The sequence below is a fragment of the Pteropus medius genome, unplaced genomic scaffold (assembly GCF_902729225.1).
Source record: "Pteropus medius unplaced genomic scaffold, Ma_sr-lr_union100, whole genome shotgun sequence".
NCBI classification, from domain to species: Eukaryota; Metazoa; Chordata; class Mammalia; order Chiroptera; family Pteropodidae; genus Pteropus; species Pteropus medius.
Window position 1 is genome coordinate 2,387,479 of NW_024352787.1, and position 20,681 is coordinate 2,408,159.

Below are 20,681 nucleotides of genomic sequence, written 5' to 3' on the forward strand. Positions count from 1 at the left end.
ATAAAAATTTAATGATCTCTCTGGGGGACAATCTGGTTTAGTATGTTTTCTATCCCTTTTCATATTTTTTAAACCACAGACCAATCATGGAATGTATCTTTATAAATTTTCTTTAGGACTCAATAGATGAGTATACAATAAGAAAACATAAAAATGAAGCTGACTTGCTCCTAAAGGTTTAAGGCTGAATGGTAGAAATGTTCTTTACATAGTGCAAAAACCCTACCGAGAAATTCATATTTCGAGATTTTGATTTACAGTTTTTAAGTATGAAAATATAAGCATATTCTTTTGGATTTTTCCAACAACTTTTCCTTTGGGGGTGTTTCAATTAAATTTAATATATTTTACAGCAGATAGAATCTATAAGGATTCTACAGATACCACTCTTTCTCAATAAAGATTTTTTTTTAAACCAAGTGAGCCAGCTTTCAGAGCTGATGTTGAACTTTCTTACCCATCCATTTTCTTTATGTAAAAGTGCTTTTTTAGCTGAATTTGTAGAAACCCAAACTACATTCATGTTCCATATCCTTTAGAAGTTAGAATATCTTAAAAACAAACTTTTAGTCTAAACCGAAGAAAATAAAATAGAGGATTGTAGAATTAAATAGTTGGAAGAATAGAGCATGGTAAAAAAAATAAGGATGTCTCAGCTATAATCATATAAGATGTTCGTTTATGCTTTGTTCATGCACCTCAAATTAGAAAGTTTAAAACTTTATGTACAACCACAGAGGACTTCAATGAATCCCAGACAAAATCCATTATTGTCATTTTACCTGTAGCTCTTTCTTGATTTGGAAGGCCCTTTAAATATCATCTTTCGCGGTTAACTTTTAAAGATTATAATCTGTCTATCCAGTTCAGAAAACTAAGACATTGGCTCTGACCTCGCAATTTGGTCAGTCTTTCACCTCCTAGTGAAAAGTGCTCTCATGTCTACACGATCATAAGGAGAACTGCTCCTCCTCTGGGAAGGTGGGAGAGGGACTTAGCCTCTGACCTTAGATGAGGAAATGCAGGGAATGATGGTGTCAAAAATGGCACCCTGTATCTTACATATCTCTGCCATCTAGTCTAAAGAAATCAGAAGCTTTTCTTACTTCCTAGAAGGTGACGACATATTTTTGCCTTGTACTCTGGCAATAGCATTGGAGTTGCCTTGATCTGCAACACCTGGCTTCTGCCTAGCTCCTCCTGCTCACCTGCTCATGCCTCCTCTCCTTTCAAATGCCTAATTCCTATTCATCCTTCAAAAATTAACTGAATGTCTTCTTCTCTGGGTCCTTCTCTCTGGTCCTGCGTTAGGTGCCTCTTCTGTGTGTGTCACTGTACTCTTTGCCTGTCTATGTCCTATCCTGACTGATATATCAAGAAGCTAGAGAAACTTATACCTCAGGCCCTTCCCTGGCCCTTCCAAGAGTCTGGAAGGGGCCCAGCAGTGAGTACACATAGTCTCATGTTTTTATTAAACTTATAGAAGTAAGGTAATTTTATATTCTTTTTCTTAAAGAGTATACCCAAATCGTTTGACCCTGAGACTGTGCAAAAATTTGATCTTCTGCCTTGAGTATTTCACAGTGTAACTTAAAATTACCTAGAGGTAAGCTTTAGTTGAGTGTTAAGTGAGTTTAGAGGCTTCGTGTAGCATCAGAGCCCTTAGTATATTACATTAAATTATTTATAATTTTACTTTCTGTTCTCCACTAGGCTTCAAGCTCCTAGAGGTCAGGGCCATAGTGACATAATGCCTGGCGAAGAGTAAGCACTCAATCAAGACATTTATTGTAAAACTGGGTATTTTGTTGATCTTTCTCATACATTCCATTTTTCTATATCCAAGATCTCCAATTAAAAGAAAACGAGAAATATTTATAATATGTTGATACGTTTAGTTTTTTTTATCAAGGTAATTTTATCTCAAGTCCAAGTGATTTTGAAGAAAATGAAAGTAGTCATCTGAAAAGAAAATACAGAAATCAGACTGCCTCCAGAATCAGATAATACATATTTAAGTCCTAATTATAATTACCAATGCATTTCTCTAGGCCACTTCCCAGATATGGTTATTTTCTTAATCATAAATTAGTGAATATAAAATTCAAAATTTTCAGCTGCTAAATCTTGACAAGCTTACTAAAGAAGGAAAATGTAAAAATTATCATAGTTACGGATGACATTTATTTGATGGAAGATTTATATTTCAATAAAACTAAGCCAATGAAAAAATATTCTGAACCAATGAACAAAAGCTATTGTGATGATATTTAAGTGATGCCTCTTTATTCACTTACTCTTTCAAAGTGTCACTGGACATGAAATCCCTAATAATAACTTACATAAAACATTACATTTCAGTTAACTTTAATTTTTACAATCAGAGGTAGCTGGTTTTATGGAACAGGTTGAATAACATAGGATATAAGTGGAAATAAGTTTACTTTTCTCCCAACACTGCCTTCTAGTATATTCCAGCTCCCTTCCTGACATCCTGCGGAGGTCCAAAAGCTTTTTGGTCACTTTCAGTTATGAGATCATTCTAAAAAGTTCACTCGATTTTGCATCAAACCTTGGCTCTCGTAACCCATACCAGGATCCCGTCCTAAGCAGCCAGCACGCCCTGCGGCCTGAGAAGGGAAGAAGAAGTGTTGGCTACTCTGTCCCACTACTCTCAGGCTACCCTCCGGTTTTTACAAGGCTGGAGTTAGAGAAATAGAGTTAGCGTCTATGTCTCTCAGGCTCTTGGACTCTGGCCATTGGTGCTCTTGTCATAGCAGCTATTGTTCTTTCATGGAGTGCATATTTGTGTGTTCCTAATTCCTAAGAAACACTCCATATATTAATCACGTTTCTAGCTTCTATAAACTCGATACTTTATTATACATATGCTGGACACACTTTGTTCTGGACAACCCAATATAATGTCTGAGTCACACTGCTTTGGCTTCCTTCTTCCCTTATCGCCCTTTTCCCACCCTCAGGTGTCCTTTTTAGGGTGTGCTTTTCAAATACAAGCCAAACAACCCAGAGTCCACACTCCTAACCACCTCCTTTATTGGACTTTCACACTCTGGGCCACCATCCATCTGCCCTACTCACCCCACAGCCAGGTACCAGACCATGAGGGACAGTCCCTGCGCCCAGAGCCCACTGAAATATCACACTAGCTAATCCTAAGCCTGCCTGCCCTGCTTCGCCCATTCCTTCCCAGGGAAACCACAGTAAAGGCCCTTGCCCACAGTCCCTTTCCTCTGTCTCGTGACCAACCCTAGTGTTCCCCTGGGTGGCCCCCTGTGGTGTGGCATGGCCTTTCCTCTTGGGAAAGGCAACAAGCTATCTTTTCAATGGTAATTGTCTCTTGATTTGTTGACCTTACTATACCTCAAATTTCCCATTAATACACTATATTTTAAAACACTCCCCAGCACGAGGATGTGTCATTGTGCCATTCCCACTGTGAGGGTAGTCTCAGGTGACTCTCAGTCTCAGTCCTGCAAATACACCCACACTCTCTTCTGATAGGGGCTCCTGTTCTCCGAGACATAGCCCTTTGCAGCAGGGCTCCATCAAGAGGGCTCAGATCAAGTGGCCCAAGGCAGTGGCAACTTGGCCCTCTGGGAACATCGGATAACTCTGCCCTGCCAGATAGGGAAGAGCAGTTTGCTCACAAAAGCCTTGCCAATCTTCTTGCCTTGCCAATCTCTGATATCAACTAGTCCTCCTGGGGGACCTTACTTGGCTGGATTAGGATGCACCTTTTCCCATGACGAAGGGAGGAGAGATGCCATAGCATCTCTACTGAGCTCATTCACCTTGTAATGTTATCTTTGAGTGTAGTGTTTTCTTTTACCTGAACTAGGTAATAGAGGTGGATAATCTTTCAGTATATTCTGCTGAGATTGCCTAGTGGTTCTCTTTAGAATATAATAATACTGTATCTCCTATTAACCTTTGCTTTGAGGCTTAGCCAAAATTCTAAAACAGTAGGAAAAAAATCTTATTTGTTCTTGATATAAATAAACTCTTTATGGTATAATAATGAGTTTTCACCTCACAAAAAGATAAATGTTTTATATGTCTTTAAATATTTATTTACATGTAAATTAGACTGCTTTTCTAGTTAACACTGGGATAAAGATAGTCCCATGCATTATATACTTTTCGACCTGTGCTGAAGCCACACATCCAAAATGAATCTTTCTTCATAATTCTTTGGCATTTAAAAAATAAAAACCCAATCTAAATTGTATTGAATTGTTTATAAAAGTGAATTTCATATTTGAGAAATGCCAAAGCAGTAACAATGAGTCTTAAGGGTACAAGTGGGTGAAATGTTATTCCTTTTAAAGAGTTTGACATTTAGTAAAGAACATCAATTGTGACAAAAGCAGAATAGTTGCTGTAGTTTACTCATTACTTTAAGAGGTAAAGTGAAATAAAGAGAAAAAGGATAGCAATTTAAAAGGACAAATGAAGTTGATAGAACACTTGGTACATCAATGAAGCAGACTGAGAAATTTTATTCATGATCATTAGTAAAATGGAAGAGAAAGAAGGTACTAAGTATTTCTAGATTTGATGTAAATGCTTGGAAAACTCATTTTCAAGAAAGATACATTTTAAAGGGAGAATTAGATAAAATCAATTGTGTTACCGATTATTCCTTTCTAGCATTTCCATAATGGAAAACCTTCAATGTCAATGGGTTTTAAAATTGAAATAGCTTTATGATTCAGGTAGCTTCTCTACAACTGTTATGAGGACATCAGATCTTTCCTTAAAGATGAGTTTAGTGTTAATTTAATTAAAATGTTTTAAAATTTTAAAAATTAAAATTTATTTAAAAATCTGATCGAAAATCTTTTTTAAAAGCTCCACTAATTTTTAAAGCCATGCGCACCCAGATAAACAAAGTTTTAAATACTGCAGTGATATTTCATTAGTTTCATGAAGCAATCTGGGACTCAGGGTGCCACTTGCTCCCTTATTTACTGTATTTTTGCATCCTCTTGTAATTCAGTGCTTTGAGTTGTATTACTTGAAATCATTTTAACATCTCTAGCAGAATTACTTTTAGTTTCATGCCATATTATACTGAGTTAAAACCTTATACTGACAAATATAGCATTCTTCAGGATATTTTTCTGATATCTTACCAAACACGAGGCACCCAAAATCCAGGTTTTTTCTCTCCAGGTCTTAATTTCAAATTTAAGTTCTTGGACACACTTACGTTAATTCTGAATATGCCATTGCAATCTTCCTAAAATAGGGGGAAAAAGAGATGGGGGAGGGAAACTGGTTAGAAAATGAACTCAGAAAAGATCAAAGATAAACACTTTTTTACAGAATAACTAAGTATCTGACAACAGTGATGTGGACAGCTGTCCAACAAATAATAACAAAGACTGTACAGATGAATGGTGAAAGTTGATGCCGAAAACATCAGTAAGTGGGCAAAGGATCTGAATAAGATATTCCTCCAAATAAAATATACAAAAGCCCAATGAGCATATGAAAAGATGCTCAGCATCACTAGGCATCAGGGAAATGCAAATCAAAACCACAAGGAAATATTACTCATACTCACCAAGAAGGCTATAATGAAAAACCAACAATAAACTTTCACAAGGTTGTAGAGAATTGAAATCCTCATACTAGACCCCTCACACACTGCTGGTGGGAATGGAAAATGGTGCATTTACTTTGGAAAACAATGTGGCCATTCCTCAAATGACCAAACAAAGTATTACTCTAAGACCCAGCAATTTTATTCCTAGGTATCTGCCCAAGAGAATATAAATCCATAAAGAAATTTGTTGTGAATGTTTATATCATTATTATTACAAATGACTTTATAATAGTCAAAAGGTGGAAGCAGATCAAATGTTCATTAATGGGCAAATATAAAACAAAATGTGGTATACCCATACAATGGACTATTATTCAGTTATAGAAAGGAATGAAGTACTGATACACACTACAACATGCATGAACCTTGAAAGTAGGCTAAGTGAAAAAAGACAGCCACCAAAGACCACATGTTATATGATTCTGTTCATATAAAAGTTCAAAATCGGTAACTCTATAGAGACAGAAAGTAGTTAGTGGTTGTTTATGGATGGAGGTGTCATGGGGATAAGAGTTTGGAAGGTGATATTTAAATACAATGTTTCTTTACGAGGTGATGAAAATGTTCTAAAATTCACTGTGGTGATGGTTGTTCAACTCTGAATATGCTAAAAAAACCTCATCAAACTGTACATTTGAAGTGGGTGAGTTGTGTTGTGTGTGAATTGTATCTCAACAAATCTGTTTAAAAATGGATTCAAAAGATAAAACATTAGTAAGAAGTTTTTGACTCATTTTATGTCTTCATTCTTCCTTTTGTTATTTTTAATTCTTTGGCTATAATTGTCATATTTTGAACCTAAACCTCGTATCTGGGTTCAAGGTGCACACACTTGAATATTTCAACAGAACTTCAAATTTTAATCTGTTTAAAGTCAGCTTCGACCTTAAAACACGTATTCTGGCTTCCCCATTTCTGTCCATGGACCAGCATCCTGTCATCCTCCAACATCAGCATCTCAGAGTTGTCTATAGCTTTTTCCTATTCACATCATCCATGTCTCCATTCTTATTTCAACTGGCTTAATACCAACATTACAGCTCTCTAGATTACCAGTAAAATTCTTTAAAAACCTTATTATGCAACTAATATTCTCTTAAATGATAACACATCAATAAACTTACTTATAATTACTCAAAGACAAACTCAATTGACATTTTGGTGTATATCCTTCTGGTCTTTATTACTATGCATATAGGAGGCTGTACAGTTTTTACTCTTTCGTAGCCCACTTTTTCAGTTAAAATATATCCTCATACATATTTATTTACAACATTATTCCAAATAGCTATGCTGTAGTGTGTCGTATCTAGCCCCTATGATGCACTTGGCCTTACTGTCTCTTCTAATTTGCCGTTCTGAGCCTCCCAGATCTCACTTTAGATTGGGTGAGACAGCTTGGTGTTCTGGGTTAAAAACATTGACTATGGGGCCAGGTTGCCTGGATATGGATCTCAGCATCCCCAGTTATTGGGTAGTGACCCTGGATAAGTCACCCTTTGACAATGGACCTATGTACCCCTGTTTTCCTCCTCAGTAGAGTGTGGGTAACGATGGTAGTTCTTGGTATAGTACCTGCCCTTTGTGAGCACCAATAAGTGTCTGATTTCTTTTCTTACAAACATTTGATGAGTTCTCACTTTTCATCAAAGACATTCCAACACCCCCAAACAGGCATTCCAGGTCCTTTGGGATCTCTTCCTAAACTACATATACTTCTGGCCTTGTTTTTCAATTCATTTATACATGGAAGGGAAGGGAAGTTTAGCATGTACTATCGGGGTTGGGTTAGGTTCTTTACATAAACAAACTTAGTTTAATCTTTGTAATATCACTGTGTGAGAAGTGTTATAGAGGAGAAAATAGGTTCAGAGGGATTAAGTGCTCAGAACAAACCATCACACCTTCTTCCTTTATTCTTCTAGAATTCTCTCTCCTCCCTAAAGCATTCTCAGCACAGTAGCCCCAGGTGGAAGCATTATTTTCCATACTTCAGAGATTGCACATTACTTCTGCTCTTTATGTGCTCTTTTTAAATTCTGAGTTTATATCACAGTTGCTTAAACATGAAACACACATTCTGATTGGACAGAAAATGCTGCAAAGCGGGGGTAGTTCTCATTTCACCTATCACGGTGCCTATTACATTACTGATATTTAATAACTATCTGTCAAGAGGTATCTTCAGCATTTGTTTACAGGGCTTTGTGACTAAGTTCTGGGCTCCATATCTCTATCTAAAATGATCTCAAGATTTCTGCTGTCAAGTTTTAAGAAAAAGAGCAGAGGGAGAAAGTGCTCAGGCAGACGCCAAGCAAAAAACATGTTCTCCCAAATGAGGAACATGGCACCAACAACTCAAGCTGTGTCATCTTTCAATATAAGCTATGCGATCCAAATGTTGGGATATCTAGCTTCCCCTTATTCTCTGGGTTTGTTTCTTTTAGAAAAATGGACTGAGGTAGAACTGATGTTCCCTTCACCTACATGGTCTTCTTGGCCTTAGACTCTTATATTAGAGCTAGAAAAAAATTTGTTCTGATGTAAAGACACAGAATGTCTCATTATGCCAATTTCTTTTCAATTATTCTGCTTATTGTGGATATTCTCCATGATGGCTAAGATCTCAGGCTTTCCTTATGAGCTTACACAGAGGCCTCATTGCTTGGATAAAGAGGATAAATGCATCATGATATTTGTGTGTTCGTCCACTCATTGTGTGCTCTGTCTTCTATACATCACCAATCTTTAGCTTGGGCTGGGGATGAGTAGACAGTATAAAATCACAACGCTCTTAGCCATTATTAATATACTGAGTCATCCAAGATTCCTACTGGGCTTCATTCTGAAGTGTTGTTATTATCTTTCTGGCCTCTATTCAACGTGGGTCTAAAATAACCCCTCTTTCCTTACGCAAGATTGTAGACTAATGCATTGGTTCTTTATGACTTCCTTCGCTAGCTAATTTGGTACATTATGACCTTTGTAATGTGTTCCTTGTTCTGCTTCTCAGGTTTATCAAAGTTCCTGGAACCTTTGGGGAGGGGAGTTAAAGGAAGCAGTGACCTAGGTGGTGCCTTGTGAAATAACATAAGGTCTCCCCAACCTAAGAAGGTCTCTTCTGCTTTGCCATTTCCTCAAATCCTCATTATGAATATAATTGATTACGTATTTTGACTAGACAAAGATATTATCTGTATTTTATAACTATTAGAGAGCTAATAATTTTTAAAATTGCAAGCCTGAAAATTTCAGTAGGAATTTTTAAACTGATATAAAATCTATATTAGATAGCCATGGTTGCTGGAAGTATGTACAGTATTTCAGCTCTATTAATCCTTTTGGAAACATGCATTTTAATGGACTCAAGGCAGTATTTTATATATATGAATGAGGAAATATTTTTGCTAGTTAATATATCAGCAGTACTTGGTTTACTTCATTAATCTATTTGTAACATAAGGTAAAATTCTAAGAGAATGGGACACTGGATGGTGTAACCGATATTGGCTAAGTATTATCCAAACTGTGTCCATTTTTTTCTATAGAATACACCTCTAAACTACACATCGCAATCTCCCTTCCAGTCCGGTGAAGCCATGCTCTTTTCAGTGGAACATGGGTTGCAATAAGGTGTGTTGCCTCTAGGCTCCGCCCACAGCCCCCTCAGATAGAGATGGTTCTCTCTCTTCTTTTGGGCCAGCTAAATGGAGAAGACTTTGAAAAATAGAGAAAGGTAGGAACAAAAGACAGAAGAACCTTGAGTCCCTGAGAGGTCATTGGAAGAGAGCTGTCCAACTTATCCAAGATGCAATATATTCCTTTCATTATGTTCAGCAACTGAAATACTGGGGTCATTCCAGAAGCTAGTCTCCTCTCAATAACACTGACTAAAGAAACGAGTAGTAGCAAAAGTATTCATGCTTAAATCTTTGTTAGCTGTCCTCATGGGGAAGATTCTGGGCAGCTAAGAGCTAATGCAAGGCATTGGCTTCTAATGGAGAGAATGCTGGGGTGGAGCAGTATTAAATAAGCGTGTGAAAGTCAAACTTTGCCTTTTGTATTTTTGGAGGGGGTGCTCTTTGCTGACATGTGAGCCTCATGTGACCACAGAGGCAGGATTAAGTCAGGGAAAACCTAAAGGGAAAGTTTCAAAGGTTCACAGCTATAAACATCTGCAATCTTGAAAGACTATGAAGAAGATGTCAATAGTGGATTGAAAATGGAATAGGAGAGAAGAGGAAAATTCCCTGATATGTGTTTTTAATTTTATAAACCTTTGCTAGAACAAAGAACCGCACTGCATGCTTTAAGTAAAAGGAGTTCATGGGAAGAGAATTCTTAGAGTTCTGTCAGGGGGTTCTTGAAGCCACCTCAGCCAAGTGCTTACCAAGGACTGGTAAACTAGCTTAATTTTATTCCAAAAGATAGAAAAGAACATCTTACCCTTCTAATAATGTTGGGATCATTGCACTTTGCCAGTTTTCCAGCAAAAAGCTGAACTCCAAAGCTTGCAAAAACAAGCATTAATGTCAGCAAAAGAATGGAGACCTGAAAGAAATTGGTGAGATATCAAATCTCTTGGTAAAACATTAAACAGTAGGTTTGGTTTGAACAGCAATATGAACAGGATGTTTCTGATAACATTCTATGAAATTCATGATCTTTTGAGGATATCTTTTCACTTCTCCACCACAGGTCATTCAATTAGCCTTACCGAAATATTAAAAGAAGGAAATTAACAACAAGTTTTGAATTTTTAGAATAAAACCATATGACTTTCATGTAGGAAAACGGGCCAAGGTATTTTTGACATGACTTAGATTTTTCTGTTTTTAAAGTCAACACGTGGATCTATTTTATTGAATATAACAAAAGAAAATCGTTTAAATGGTTATATTTTCCCCATTTTCTCAAAATGGATTCATATTAGCAGAGCACAAATTAGAGTGACAGTGGCTTTGCTTTCCTGTGAGCATGAGGGCATATGGATGTGCTGCTCAGAGAGGATTAGAGTTAACTCAGTCCTGAAAAGCAAATCTGTTAATTGACTCATGCTCCCTCTACTGGATGACTGCTCTGGTCTCCACAGAGAAAGTGGCAAAGGGAAGAAACTGAACAAACTATTGACCTGTGCTAGTTGAATAATCTAAAATATACCTTAAATATACTAAAATTACACAGAAATATCATCAGAAGAAAGACAAATAGATTCTCTTTTAAAATCTATTGAGGGTCAAAGAGGCATATATATTAGCTATCAAATGATATTCTGTTTTCCTTCAATTCCAGCTGTGTGAAAGCCACCATTTATGGCTTTATTGCAAAGAAAATGTGTAATTTTAAGAGCATCTTTAAAAAATGTTAGCAACTATATGCCTACAGTAACATTACAACCTGTCTTTAAAATACCTTTCAATCAATTACAACTACAGCCGTTCTCTCATCATAGACATGTTTCTAGAAAGCAAGATTTAAAACAGGCTTATATAAATTAATTCTCATTTTTGATGCACAAGCAGAACTCATTAAGAATAAAAAAGTCCTTTGATCACTCCTTTGTAGGTCAAAGATCCTTCTGGAACAGATTATGAGCAGTGAGCCTCTTACACGTTGTTTTATCTGTAGCCCTGCTCTTAGAAGACCTTAAATCAATGTTTGCTCAACTAAATCAATGTTTTCCCTTTCAATCACATTTGGAAGTATTCATTACTGGACATTTAAGTTACTTAAAGTAAGGTGTACTTGTATGTTACATTTTCTTAGTTCGTCTTATGTTAACATTCTAAAGATGAGAGACAAATTCTATTGCTATATGCTTTAAGAGACATATAGAAGGAGATTATCAACTCAAATGTGTTAATTCCTAATATCATTTGTAAAGTAGATGCTTTTGAATCTTCTTATCCTTAATTTCCAGATGGGGAAACTAAAACTCAGAATAGAAATTAAGGTCAAGAGTTAGAAATGGAAGTGTCAGCAAATACTATCTCTTTGATTCTCCTGTCATCTTATTTTCCAGAGTGCTTCTCTTTAGTTAACTAAAAATGTTTGTTGAATTAAATATACCGATAAGCCAGGGATATCCATGGGTAAAGTTTCTGAATGTGTGTTGTGCTTTGTTAGCACCTTTATAATCCTCTGGCAAAAAACAAAATTGTAGACTTAACCTTGACAAGCAAGACTTAATTTATTCCCTCATTTGCTACACTATAGAGTTGGATTACGTGCACTGGAAGCCAAGGTAACTGTAACATACCAAAAAAATTTCCTTGAAGCCACTGAAAAGCTCTCGAACAACTTTCCTCATCTGCGGTACCAGTTTGAATATCCGCAGGGGTCTCAGGCACCGAAGAACCATTAGGAGCTGAGCTCCTGATTCAGCTGGCACATTTTGAGGCATCCAACAAAGAAATATCAAGCTGACCTAGAGGGGAAAAACAATCTCTGGAATTTATGCAATTTATTTTCTACAGTCTACATTTCTATATTTTCTGAGAGCCAAGTGACCATAACTTTCCTATAGCAGAGATTCAGTGTGTAATGTGGGACAAGCATTCACCAGGTGTGTATGCAGTTTCTTAGCTCTCAACTATGAACCCAGTCTAGACCTGTTAGTGGCCCCAAAGGAGAGCCACTAACAGTTTCAATCATGTTGACATCAGTGGGGCCTCCAGTTTGTTCATTAAGTGAAGGGACAGAATGCACTAGTGTACACATGGTATGGCCACCCCCATTTTACACTAAACCTTATGCTTGACCTGATACTATTTTATTAACAATCTAAACATGCTACACTTAATGGTCACAATTCTTGTTGCGTTGAAAAAGACATTGATTTTATGCCTTGTTGGACATAGAGAAAAAAATGAAAGTTCTCTGAGTCACTTCCTATGGTTTCTCAAATTATTTTAACAAAATAGTTGAATGGTCTTTCCTAGCCCGATATTTTATGCCTTTGAATTGAGAGAATGGTCCGTCCACACTCATTTTAGTTTGCTCTTAGCAATAAAGGGCTCATCAATCAATTATATGATATAGATTTTTTTTTTTTTAATATAAGAGCCACAAGAATGGGAGAGGACAAACTAGATTTACTATCTTAGTCCTTATTTATGTATGTCTTATGTATACATGAAGGCGACTGATATATTTGAACCATAGCTATGGATATTTTAAATGCTTTTAATGTGGATTTTATATGCATGCCTCTTATTTGGCTATAATGGACTACTTAAGAATTCAGTTTTGGCATCTAACTTTTATGACTCACATATCTCATCCTTGCACCAAGAAATGCAGGAGATTTTACAAAACCATTACATTTTACATTTAGGAAATAATCAAAGACTTACAAGATATATAAATATGTCCATTACTCCACCAAAGTCCCTGATGACAGCAGTTGGAGTGAAAAATAAGCCATCTGCCATAATCTTCAGATTAAGCTCAATGCTCATGAATATCACAAATACATACTCAGCAATCTGAAATGGGCAAAAGGCAGTTTGATCACAAGGAGCAGAAAAATTGCAGGTCAGTGTTTTTCCTCAGACCTGTGAGCTGAGATTCAGTAGTGATACCTGCAAAGTAGGTGCGTGCATGACTCTTCGAAAGGGGGATTCGAACATCATGGAAATGCAGGAGCAGATGGTTACGATGATCATGACCCAGTCCAGGTAAGTCACCAATCCCAGCAAATCACTGCCAAACACCAAACATAACTGAGAAACACAAATGGTCTAGGCAGGGCCACTAAAGTCAGAGAAGATGCTTCTGCGATTGTTAATGTGACTCGTATATTTTTATGAATCTCCACTTGTCTATTTCACGGCACGATATAGCAAGAAAACAAAGGAAAATTTTTACATTTTTATGCAACATAAAATAGTACACAGAAACTTCAAATGTGCATAGAAAACAGTTGTGACGCTTACTAAAGTTGATGGTACTTTGTATTTTTCACAGCTCCTGTGACGGGATCTGTTTTAGATCTGTAAGAGAGAATCAACATATAAAGTTCTGCATCATAAAAGGGTGTTATAACCTAGCATCAGTGTAGTTATCAACATCATACACTTAAAACCTTTTTTTATCCTTTATAAAATGTCCATTATAATATATGTTAACTGTCTGTGACTTTGGAAGGCAAAGAACATTAGATGAAAGAAAAGTCAGAAGAGCCTGCAGTTGATACTTAGGAAAGAAAAGTTTTATATTTCTCGAAATTTGATATTAGAATTTGTGATTCCACTCAACAATTTCTGACATGGATACTACAAAATTAAATTCTGATATTCATTAAAAAACACTCAGTTAAATCTTTCTTAGCCGTTCAAGGATGTTCCTTATAATTATTTAATTAAATATCTATAAATTCAATAGAGTTCTTCACCTTGTATTTAACTGCAATCTTGTCGAGTAATTTATATAGAATTTCTTGGAGTGGGGACTTATAACTTTTACTTTCAAGGAACCAATCTTCAGCAAAGCTCCTGATGGTGCTTGTGAATGTACTCTCAGTTACAACAAAGTCTTCCTTGGCCTACATCAACTGCGTTGCTGACTAGGAGAATTATACCACACTAAATAGAGTGGAGAATGAGCTATTAGATGTTGTCATGGAAGCAGCCAACAGGATAATTCCAGATGAAAAACCCACTTTGGAACTTACACATCAACTCTAAGTTGCTAGCTTCTTCCTTTACTTTGTGAAAATTCAGGGCAGTTTTTAATGATTGTTACTCAAGTACTTTAAATTGTGAAGGTCTTTCTAGAGCGACAGTCTGGCACTCAGAGAGAGCCATGCACTAACTGGTGTCCTTTAGAGAAGCCCGTAACCTCCGCTGACCTCTGTGCCCTCCTCTTTTGGAAGCGGGGGGACACACATTAGATGGTTGCTGAGGTCTCAAGTCCTGAAATGTTACAGTAGTGTATCAGTTTATTAAGGCTGTTGAAACACAGACTGAGTGGCTTAAACAACAGAAACTAATTTCTCATAGTTCTAGAGGCTAGAAGTCTGAGATGGAGGTGTCAGCAAGGGTGCTGCCTTCTGAGGGCTGAGAGAAGGATCGGTCCCAGGCCTCTCTCCTTGGCTTGTAGATGACCGTCTTCTCTCTGCGTCCTCGCATAGTCTCACCTATGTGTCTGTGTCCAAACTTCCTCGTCTTATAAGGACTCCAGTCATGTTGGATTAGGGCTCACTCTAATGACCTCATTTTAATTGATTTTTTTCTTTAAAGTCCCAACCTCAATTACATTCTGAAGTACTAGAGGTTAGAACTTCTATATATGAATTTTTTCGTTTTTTTTTTCTCACAATTCAGCTCATAACAGATAGAAAATATCATATGCTACTGATTATCAACAAGGAGATCAATTTACTTAAGTGACAGCGTCAGGGAAGTATTTCCTACACTTCCTCCAGGACTCTTAATGTCTTCAGGATATTTGCTTAAAGTTATGCACGACGAAAATTCCATTTTATACACTGGTTGCCTGCTAAAATTGGCTTGGGTCATCACAAGTGCAGCATGCTCCAGGCTGAGTACACTGACAGCCTCTTGCACACTTCTTCCATGTGGGTGGGGATAGAGACAGTGGCCAGTGGGTTTTCTTCTTGTAACAGTTGGTAATGGAAATATCAGTCAACTTTCTTCCTACTTTACATTATTCTAGAATAAACCAATTAGGGTTTTTTAAATTAAAAAAAATTTTTTTTTACCATAAGGGAACTACAAGTCTAAAAGAAGGTGTGTGCAGTGACCTTCACATGTCATTGAGTCTCCCTCTGCTTCCAAAATAAAATATGGAGTTAATAACACTGATATAAACATATTGGGCAACAGTTAAAATGAACGAATAAAAACAAAAATGGCCGTTAACTGTTTTATAAACGTTTATAAATGTTAACCACTTGGAACCTTTGTTTGTTTTCCACCTGGTTGGCTGCTCAGCAAATAGGAGCAGCATGATTAATTAGCCCACAGTTTATTTTGTGACCCCATTAAGATTACATGTTCTTTCTTGCTTGTATGACAACCCCCCCTGCTGTTTGTACGACTCAGGCCGAACACCTGGCTGAAATTGAGTGTACTTACGCATTGAAACGTGCCCGGACCACCACCCGGCAGAAGTTTCTGAACCTGTGCTCCCGTCCAACGATGAACAGTGGCTTATCGAAGTACGGATGATTCTCTCGCAGTTCCTCCTCTTGCACTTTCCTGAAGGGGGAGTTTAAGGCAGAGGAAGGTTAAGGGAAAGTTTGCCATTCCAAAACGAGAGCCAAGAAACACCATAGTACCCTGTACCTTTTCATTTCTGCTTGTTCCTTTTTTTCCTGAATCATCTTTATTTCACTGTCTTCTCTTTGTGCATTTCTATATCTCACTGTATTAGAATGCTAGAAATAAATTGAAAGGGAGCATATCAGAAAGAAAAACTTTTTTTGAAAACTCCCCAAATGATCAGTTACAACTGAAATGAGTATCTTTATTTTATATATATTTTAAAGGCGACAGTCATCTTAGCAAGGGTATTTTTTGTTTTTTGCTCTAAAGTATATATTTTTCAGTATAAACGTTTATCAAGAACCAATTATATGCCAGGTACTGTTCTAGTGCTGGTGATAAAGCAAAACGGAGAAAAAAAAACCATAACAAAATCCTTGCTCTTATGGGGCTAATGTTCTAGTTAAGGGAGACAGACAAAGACTAAATCAAAACAAGTAAGAATGTTAGAAGCGGTTCAGTGGCTCTGGTTAAAAAAAAAAAGGAGTTTAGAGAGTGCTAGAAGGCTCCAAGTTTAAGTAGGTCAGGGCAGGCATCAATGACAAGCTGTTATTTGAGCAAAGACTAGAAGGAGGCAGTCACTGAGTTTCTGCAGGAATATGTTCTTCCAGAGGAGGGAGTGGTCTGTGTGTATGCACAGGGAATAGCCAGGATGTCAGAGTAGGCGGAGAGCAAGGAACAGATGATGAGGTGGGACGAGGCCAGATGCGTGAGGTGGGATGGTCATGTAGGACCTCGACTCTGGTTTTCACTCTGTGGGAGATGGAAAGCCGTTGTTTGAATAACTTAAAAAATTTTATAGAAAATATTCCTTAGATTTAATTATCTGTATCTTCTATCATCTGGAATAAGTGGAAAAGGTAAAACTCTATTTTAAATTGCTTCTACTATGAAGGAAAAGACATTAGGATAGATTTCCTATGAAATTAACAGAACTCCCATGACCTCTTGCTATGGAGAAGGTGGGGGATGGACTTTTGTTGTACATCTATATAGAAAATATGACAAAATGTCTTTGAAGAAGATATAGATCTCTAGAATTAAGATGATTCAAATAGAGACTTTTGTTGTATATATTAAGACACATATTTTCAAAGCCATGTTCTCATTTGATACTTAAGTATACTACACATTTCTACTGAATCGTATTGAAGGAAAGTCCTTCGAACTAGTATTGCCTCTCTGAATTTTTGCCTAGACATTTTCTCCATGCACTGTGGTTGACTCTCAAATTATAGTAAGCACACAGGCCACATGTTGAATCAAATCAGTATTCCATGTTGACAGTATAGTGAGGCATATTAGACAAAGATTTGGCTTAAAAATCATGGAATTAACAGATGCTTGCACCAATTAGAACTGTGTACATTGGGTAATGGCAATATCAGGTGTAACTTCTTTCATTCTTAATTTTATCTAGAACACTTAGTAAGGAGAGTTTACTCTGACTAAGGTAGCTGTTTCTTGAAAGCAGATGAAGTAGGCTGAAAATTTGAGAAACTCTTAAGAAATAAGAAATAAGCAGTGAAAAAGACAAAAATGAAAAACCACAAGGCTTTGTTAACTTTCTCTTGCTAGACCTGTTTTCTCAAATTCCACTCTTGGCTCTGAACATTCAAGATTCTGCTTTTTTAGGTAAGTTAGCCAGACTCAATTTAAGACCTATTTTTTAACCCTGGCTCCACTGATGATAATTACTTATTATGTACTTCCCACCTCTCGTGGTAATCTCAGCATGGTGAAGCTGCTGGTGAGTCTAACCAGGAAGTTAGACTTTTGCCTCCTTGGGTGTCCCTGGATTTTCCAGTGGTTCCTTTCTTCACTTCATCTGGGTCTCTGGGCTCAGGGAGAGGAGTCTACACTGACCATCCTTTAACATTCCCTGCCCCCAAATTTACACCGTCTATTTCTTCACACTATTTTATTTTTCTTTATGTACAGAGCTAACCTGTCATAGTAATAAAAAGAGGATGAAAAATAAATAGAAATAACTCAGAAATTATTATAGATTTGTTTACTTGGTTATTATTTCTTTTACTAGACTGTAAACACTTACAGGGCAGAGATGATGTCTTGTTTCTCGACTACTCCTCATCACTTAGAACAGAATCTGGCATATGATGAACACGTGATAAGTATTTACTGAGTCGGTAAATAAATAAATGAATGACCTACAGTCTAAAAGCAAAGAAATTATTGGGAAATCTTATGCGGACTTTGACAGAAAATTTCTTCTAGAAATAAAATTTTATTTCCTAGTATGTAAAGCCCAATTATAAACATTGGATATAGATTCTAGAATAGTTGGAATTAATAAATATTCAAAGTCAGTGATGTGAATCATTCCTGTAAAAATGATTTAAATGTCTTTAAGTTCAGTCGAATGCAATCAATATGTCATTTTTGTGTTACTATCTTAGCAAAGACATGTGTCCTGCAGGATGTCTGGAATTTTCTATAGTTAACAATCACTTTTCTGTACCTGACCATTTAATTTGTTTCCTGAGTCTCCTGATTGCCTCTGGTATAAAGTCTTAAGAAGACATGACAGTACGACACAAAGACCCAGGCACTGGAATTGTCTGAGCAGTCATTTAAATAAATTTTCATAATCTTGTTTCCAAAATCCAAAGTATTTCTTAGAACTTACATCTTGAGTCAGAGTTTCAAGAGATTTCCCCCTGCTGATCCTCTGGCTGTTTGAGCCATGTCTTAGTGACCTAAAACAACCACAACCAACTAGTCAATACATCTCAAGAAAAAATTTTGACTTAAGCAATGAACATTATAAAAAATAAATAAATATAACCACTCTTCTGATAGCATAATGAAAGCTGGTTATTTCTTTTCATAGCAAAAGCTTTAGTCTATCCAAATGTCTTTGATACCATCTAACAAAATTCAGAATTTTTCCTTCTGATCTTAAAAGTGAGAATTTAGCCATCACCAAGAAAAAGGTTTTTGAAAGATTTTTTGAATCTTTGAATCTGATTGTGAATTTCATTATTGTTACCATCAATGAATCCAACCCATGCCTATCTGCTAACCAGAGCAGTGAGCATGTCCCTGTAAAACTCCTTTCTTTTGTTTCTCTGCAGCCTCATCTCCTGGTGTATTTACCTGCGCTCTTGGCGGATGTGATGCTGCACACTGAGAATTGACCTTTCCTTTGCTGGCTGCCCCTCAAATGATCCACTCAGCATGCGCTGTCGAGTGCAAGCTCTAGGAGAAAAAAAGAGAGCCCAAGATAAATGCGTGATCTGTACACTTGGGATGAATAATACATAACTGCTCATTACTGTTATTATTTTTAAGGAAACACCAATGATGAGGCAAAATACAGCAAATGACACATAACCATGAAGGAAAAGGAGCTTTAGGCGCTGTGTTAAGAACACTTACAAAGCATATCTGTTACAGCTATGAAGAGAGGCTGGAAAATAAACAGAAAGCTCCTGCCCTGTGCCTACCCTCTCAATGTTTTATCTTTCCATATCCCAAATAGCAGAGCTTCCATCAGGATTCTCTAAACAGACCCAGCCTGCCACAGTTAATCATGATGTTGGTCTTGGATTTAGACAAAAAGGTTTCTAATAAAAGCCCTCAGGGAAGGATTTGTCCACCCAGGCCCCTGAGATGCTAGAATATATGTTCCAAGAAGATTTTGCAGAACTCTAGGAAAATCAGAAAGCATAGAGTTAGAGGCACAAATCAACAGTTAAGAGAAGTAGCTAAAGCTGGAATTAATATCTAGAGAAATCTCAGCCTAAAGCTTGTGGCTTACAGGTAACCAGTTACTACTTTCCTTGCTGCCACAAAACTCTGAAGACTTTTAAAACATGTGCTCTTTTTCACAATCGGGTGACTTAACACCTGTGGTGTGAATGATTTGGAGAGAGAACAAAATTTCTTCTCCAAAAAGTTCTCTCCAACTAAAAATGACAGAAACTCCCTTGGTGTACTAGTCAAGTGGAAAGAAAATAACACAGGGGTTAGAAGAACTGTTCCAGAGGTGATACTGTCACGAACAAGTTGAGTGAGTGACCTTTCAGCTCAGTTCCCTTATGGGTAACGTGAGGAGACGGCCTTGATCCCAAAGAAAACTCAGGCTTAAAATGCAATGGTTTCATGACATGTAAATCTTACAACACTGTATTTGTTCAACACCTGAACACATGTACTACTGTCATTGCTTAACATAAGACTTTCATATTTATGTTTCCTAAAATGCATTTCTAGACTGGCTTTGAATTATATTATTACTATCTGTCTCAGAGTTAATATCTTTGAGAAAAGAGCTATGTCTGTTTAGCATTCTTAAAATAGCAGCTTTTATGGCATCATGTGTATATTTAAGAACTTAAAAATACTTTTGATATCGATGAAGATAATTATGGTGAATACTTAGGGAAAGTCATACAAATGTAATACATGTAAATGCATTGTAGGAAGTAAGCCCAAATAATCACTATTCTTAGTTTAATAAGCACACGAACCATTTTGAGATAAAATCCAAGTCAAAATTTTATTTAATGACAAGAATTTATGACAGTGATATACAGAGTTATGTATAATTTTAGGACTAGGATGACTTCACATAGGAAGATACATTTGTAAGTTAGGCTGAGTTGACAAAGGTATAGAACAATCTTATAATATATATACCAAGATCGTTTTCCAACTAAGGACTGAAAATTATGAAGCCATCTTGAGAAAACCTATTTGGAGAACGGTATGATTCTGGCACAGATGTACAC

General features: G+C 36.7%; 1 protein-coding gene across 3 annotated transcripts in view; it reads right to left on the reverse strand.

Moving 5' to 3' along the window:
• NALCN (sodium leak channel, non-selective) overlaps positions 1 to 20,681 on the reverse strand; it is a 277,480-nt gene that overhangs the window by 28,841 nt on the left and 227,958 nt on the right. For all 3 annotated transcript variants that reach the window (XM_039849049.1, XM_039849048.1, XM_039849051.1), the window contains 10 exons: positions 19,045 to 19,146; positions 18,575 to 18,644; positions 15,946 to 16,037; positions 15,736 to 15,858; positions 13,573 to 13,629; positions 13,219 to 13,339; positions 12,991 to 13,122; positions 11,895 to 12,062; positions 10,082 to 10,186; positions 5,160 to 5,266 (listed from right to left, as the gene is read on the reverse strand). In XM_039849049.1, coding sequence (XP_039704983.1) covers positions 5,160 to 5,266; positions 10,082 to 10,186; positions 11,895 to 12,062; positions 12,991 to 13,122; positions 13,219 to 13,339; positions 13,573 to 13,629; positions 15,736 to 15,858; positions 15,946 to 16,037; positions 18,575 to 18,644; positions 19,045 to 19,146 — 1,077 coding nt within the window. The remainder of the gene's footprint in view (positions 1 to 5,159; positions 5,267 to 10,081; positions 10,187 to 11,894; positions 12,063 to 12,990; positions 13,123 to 13,218; positions 13,340 to 13,572; positions 13,630 to 15,735; positions 15,859 to 15,945; positions 16,038 to 18,574; positions 18,645 to 19,044; positions 19,147 to 20,681) is intronic.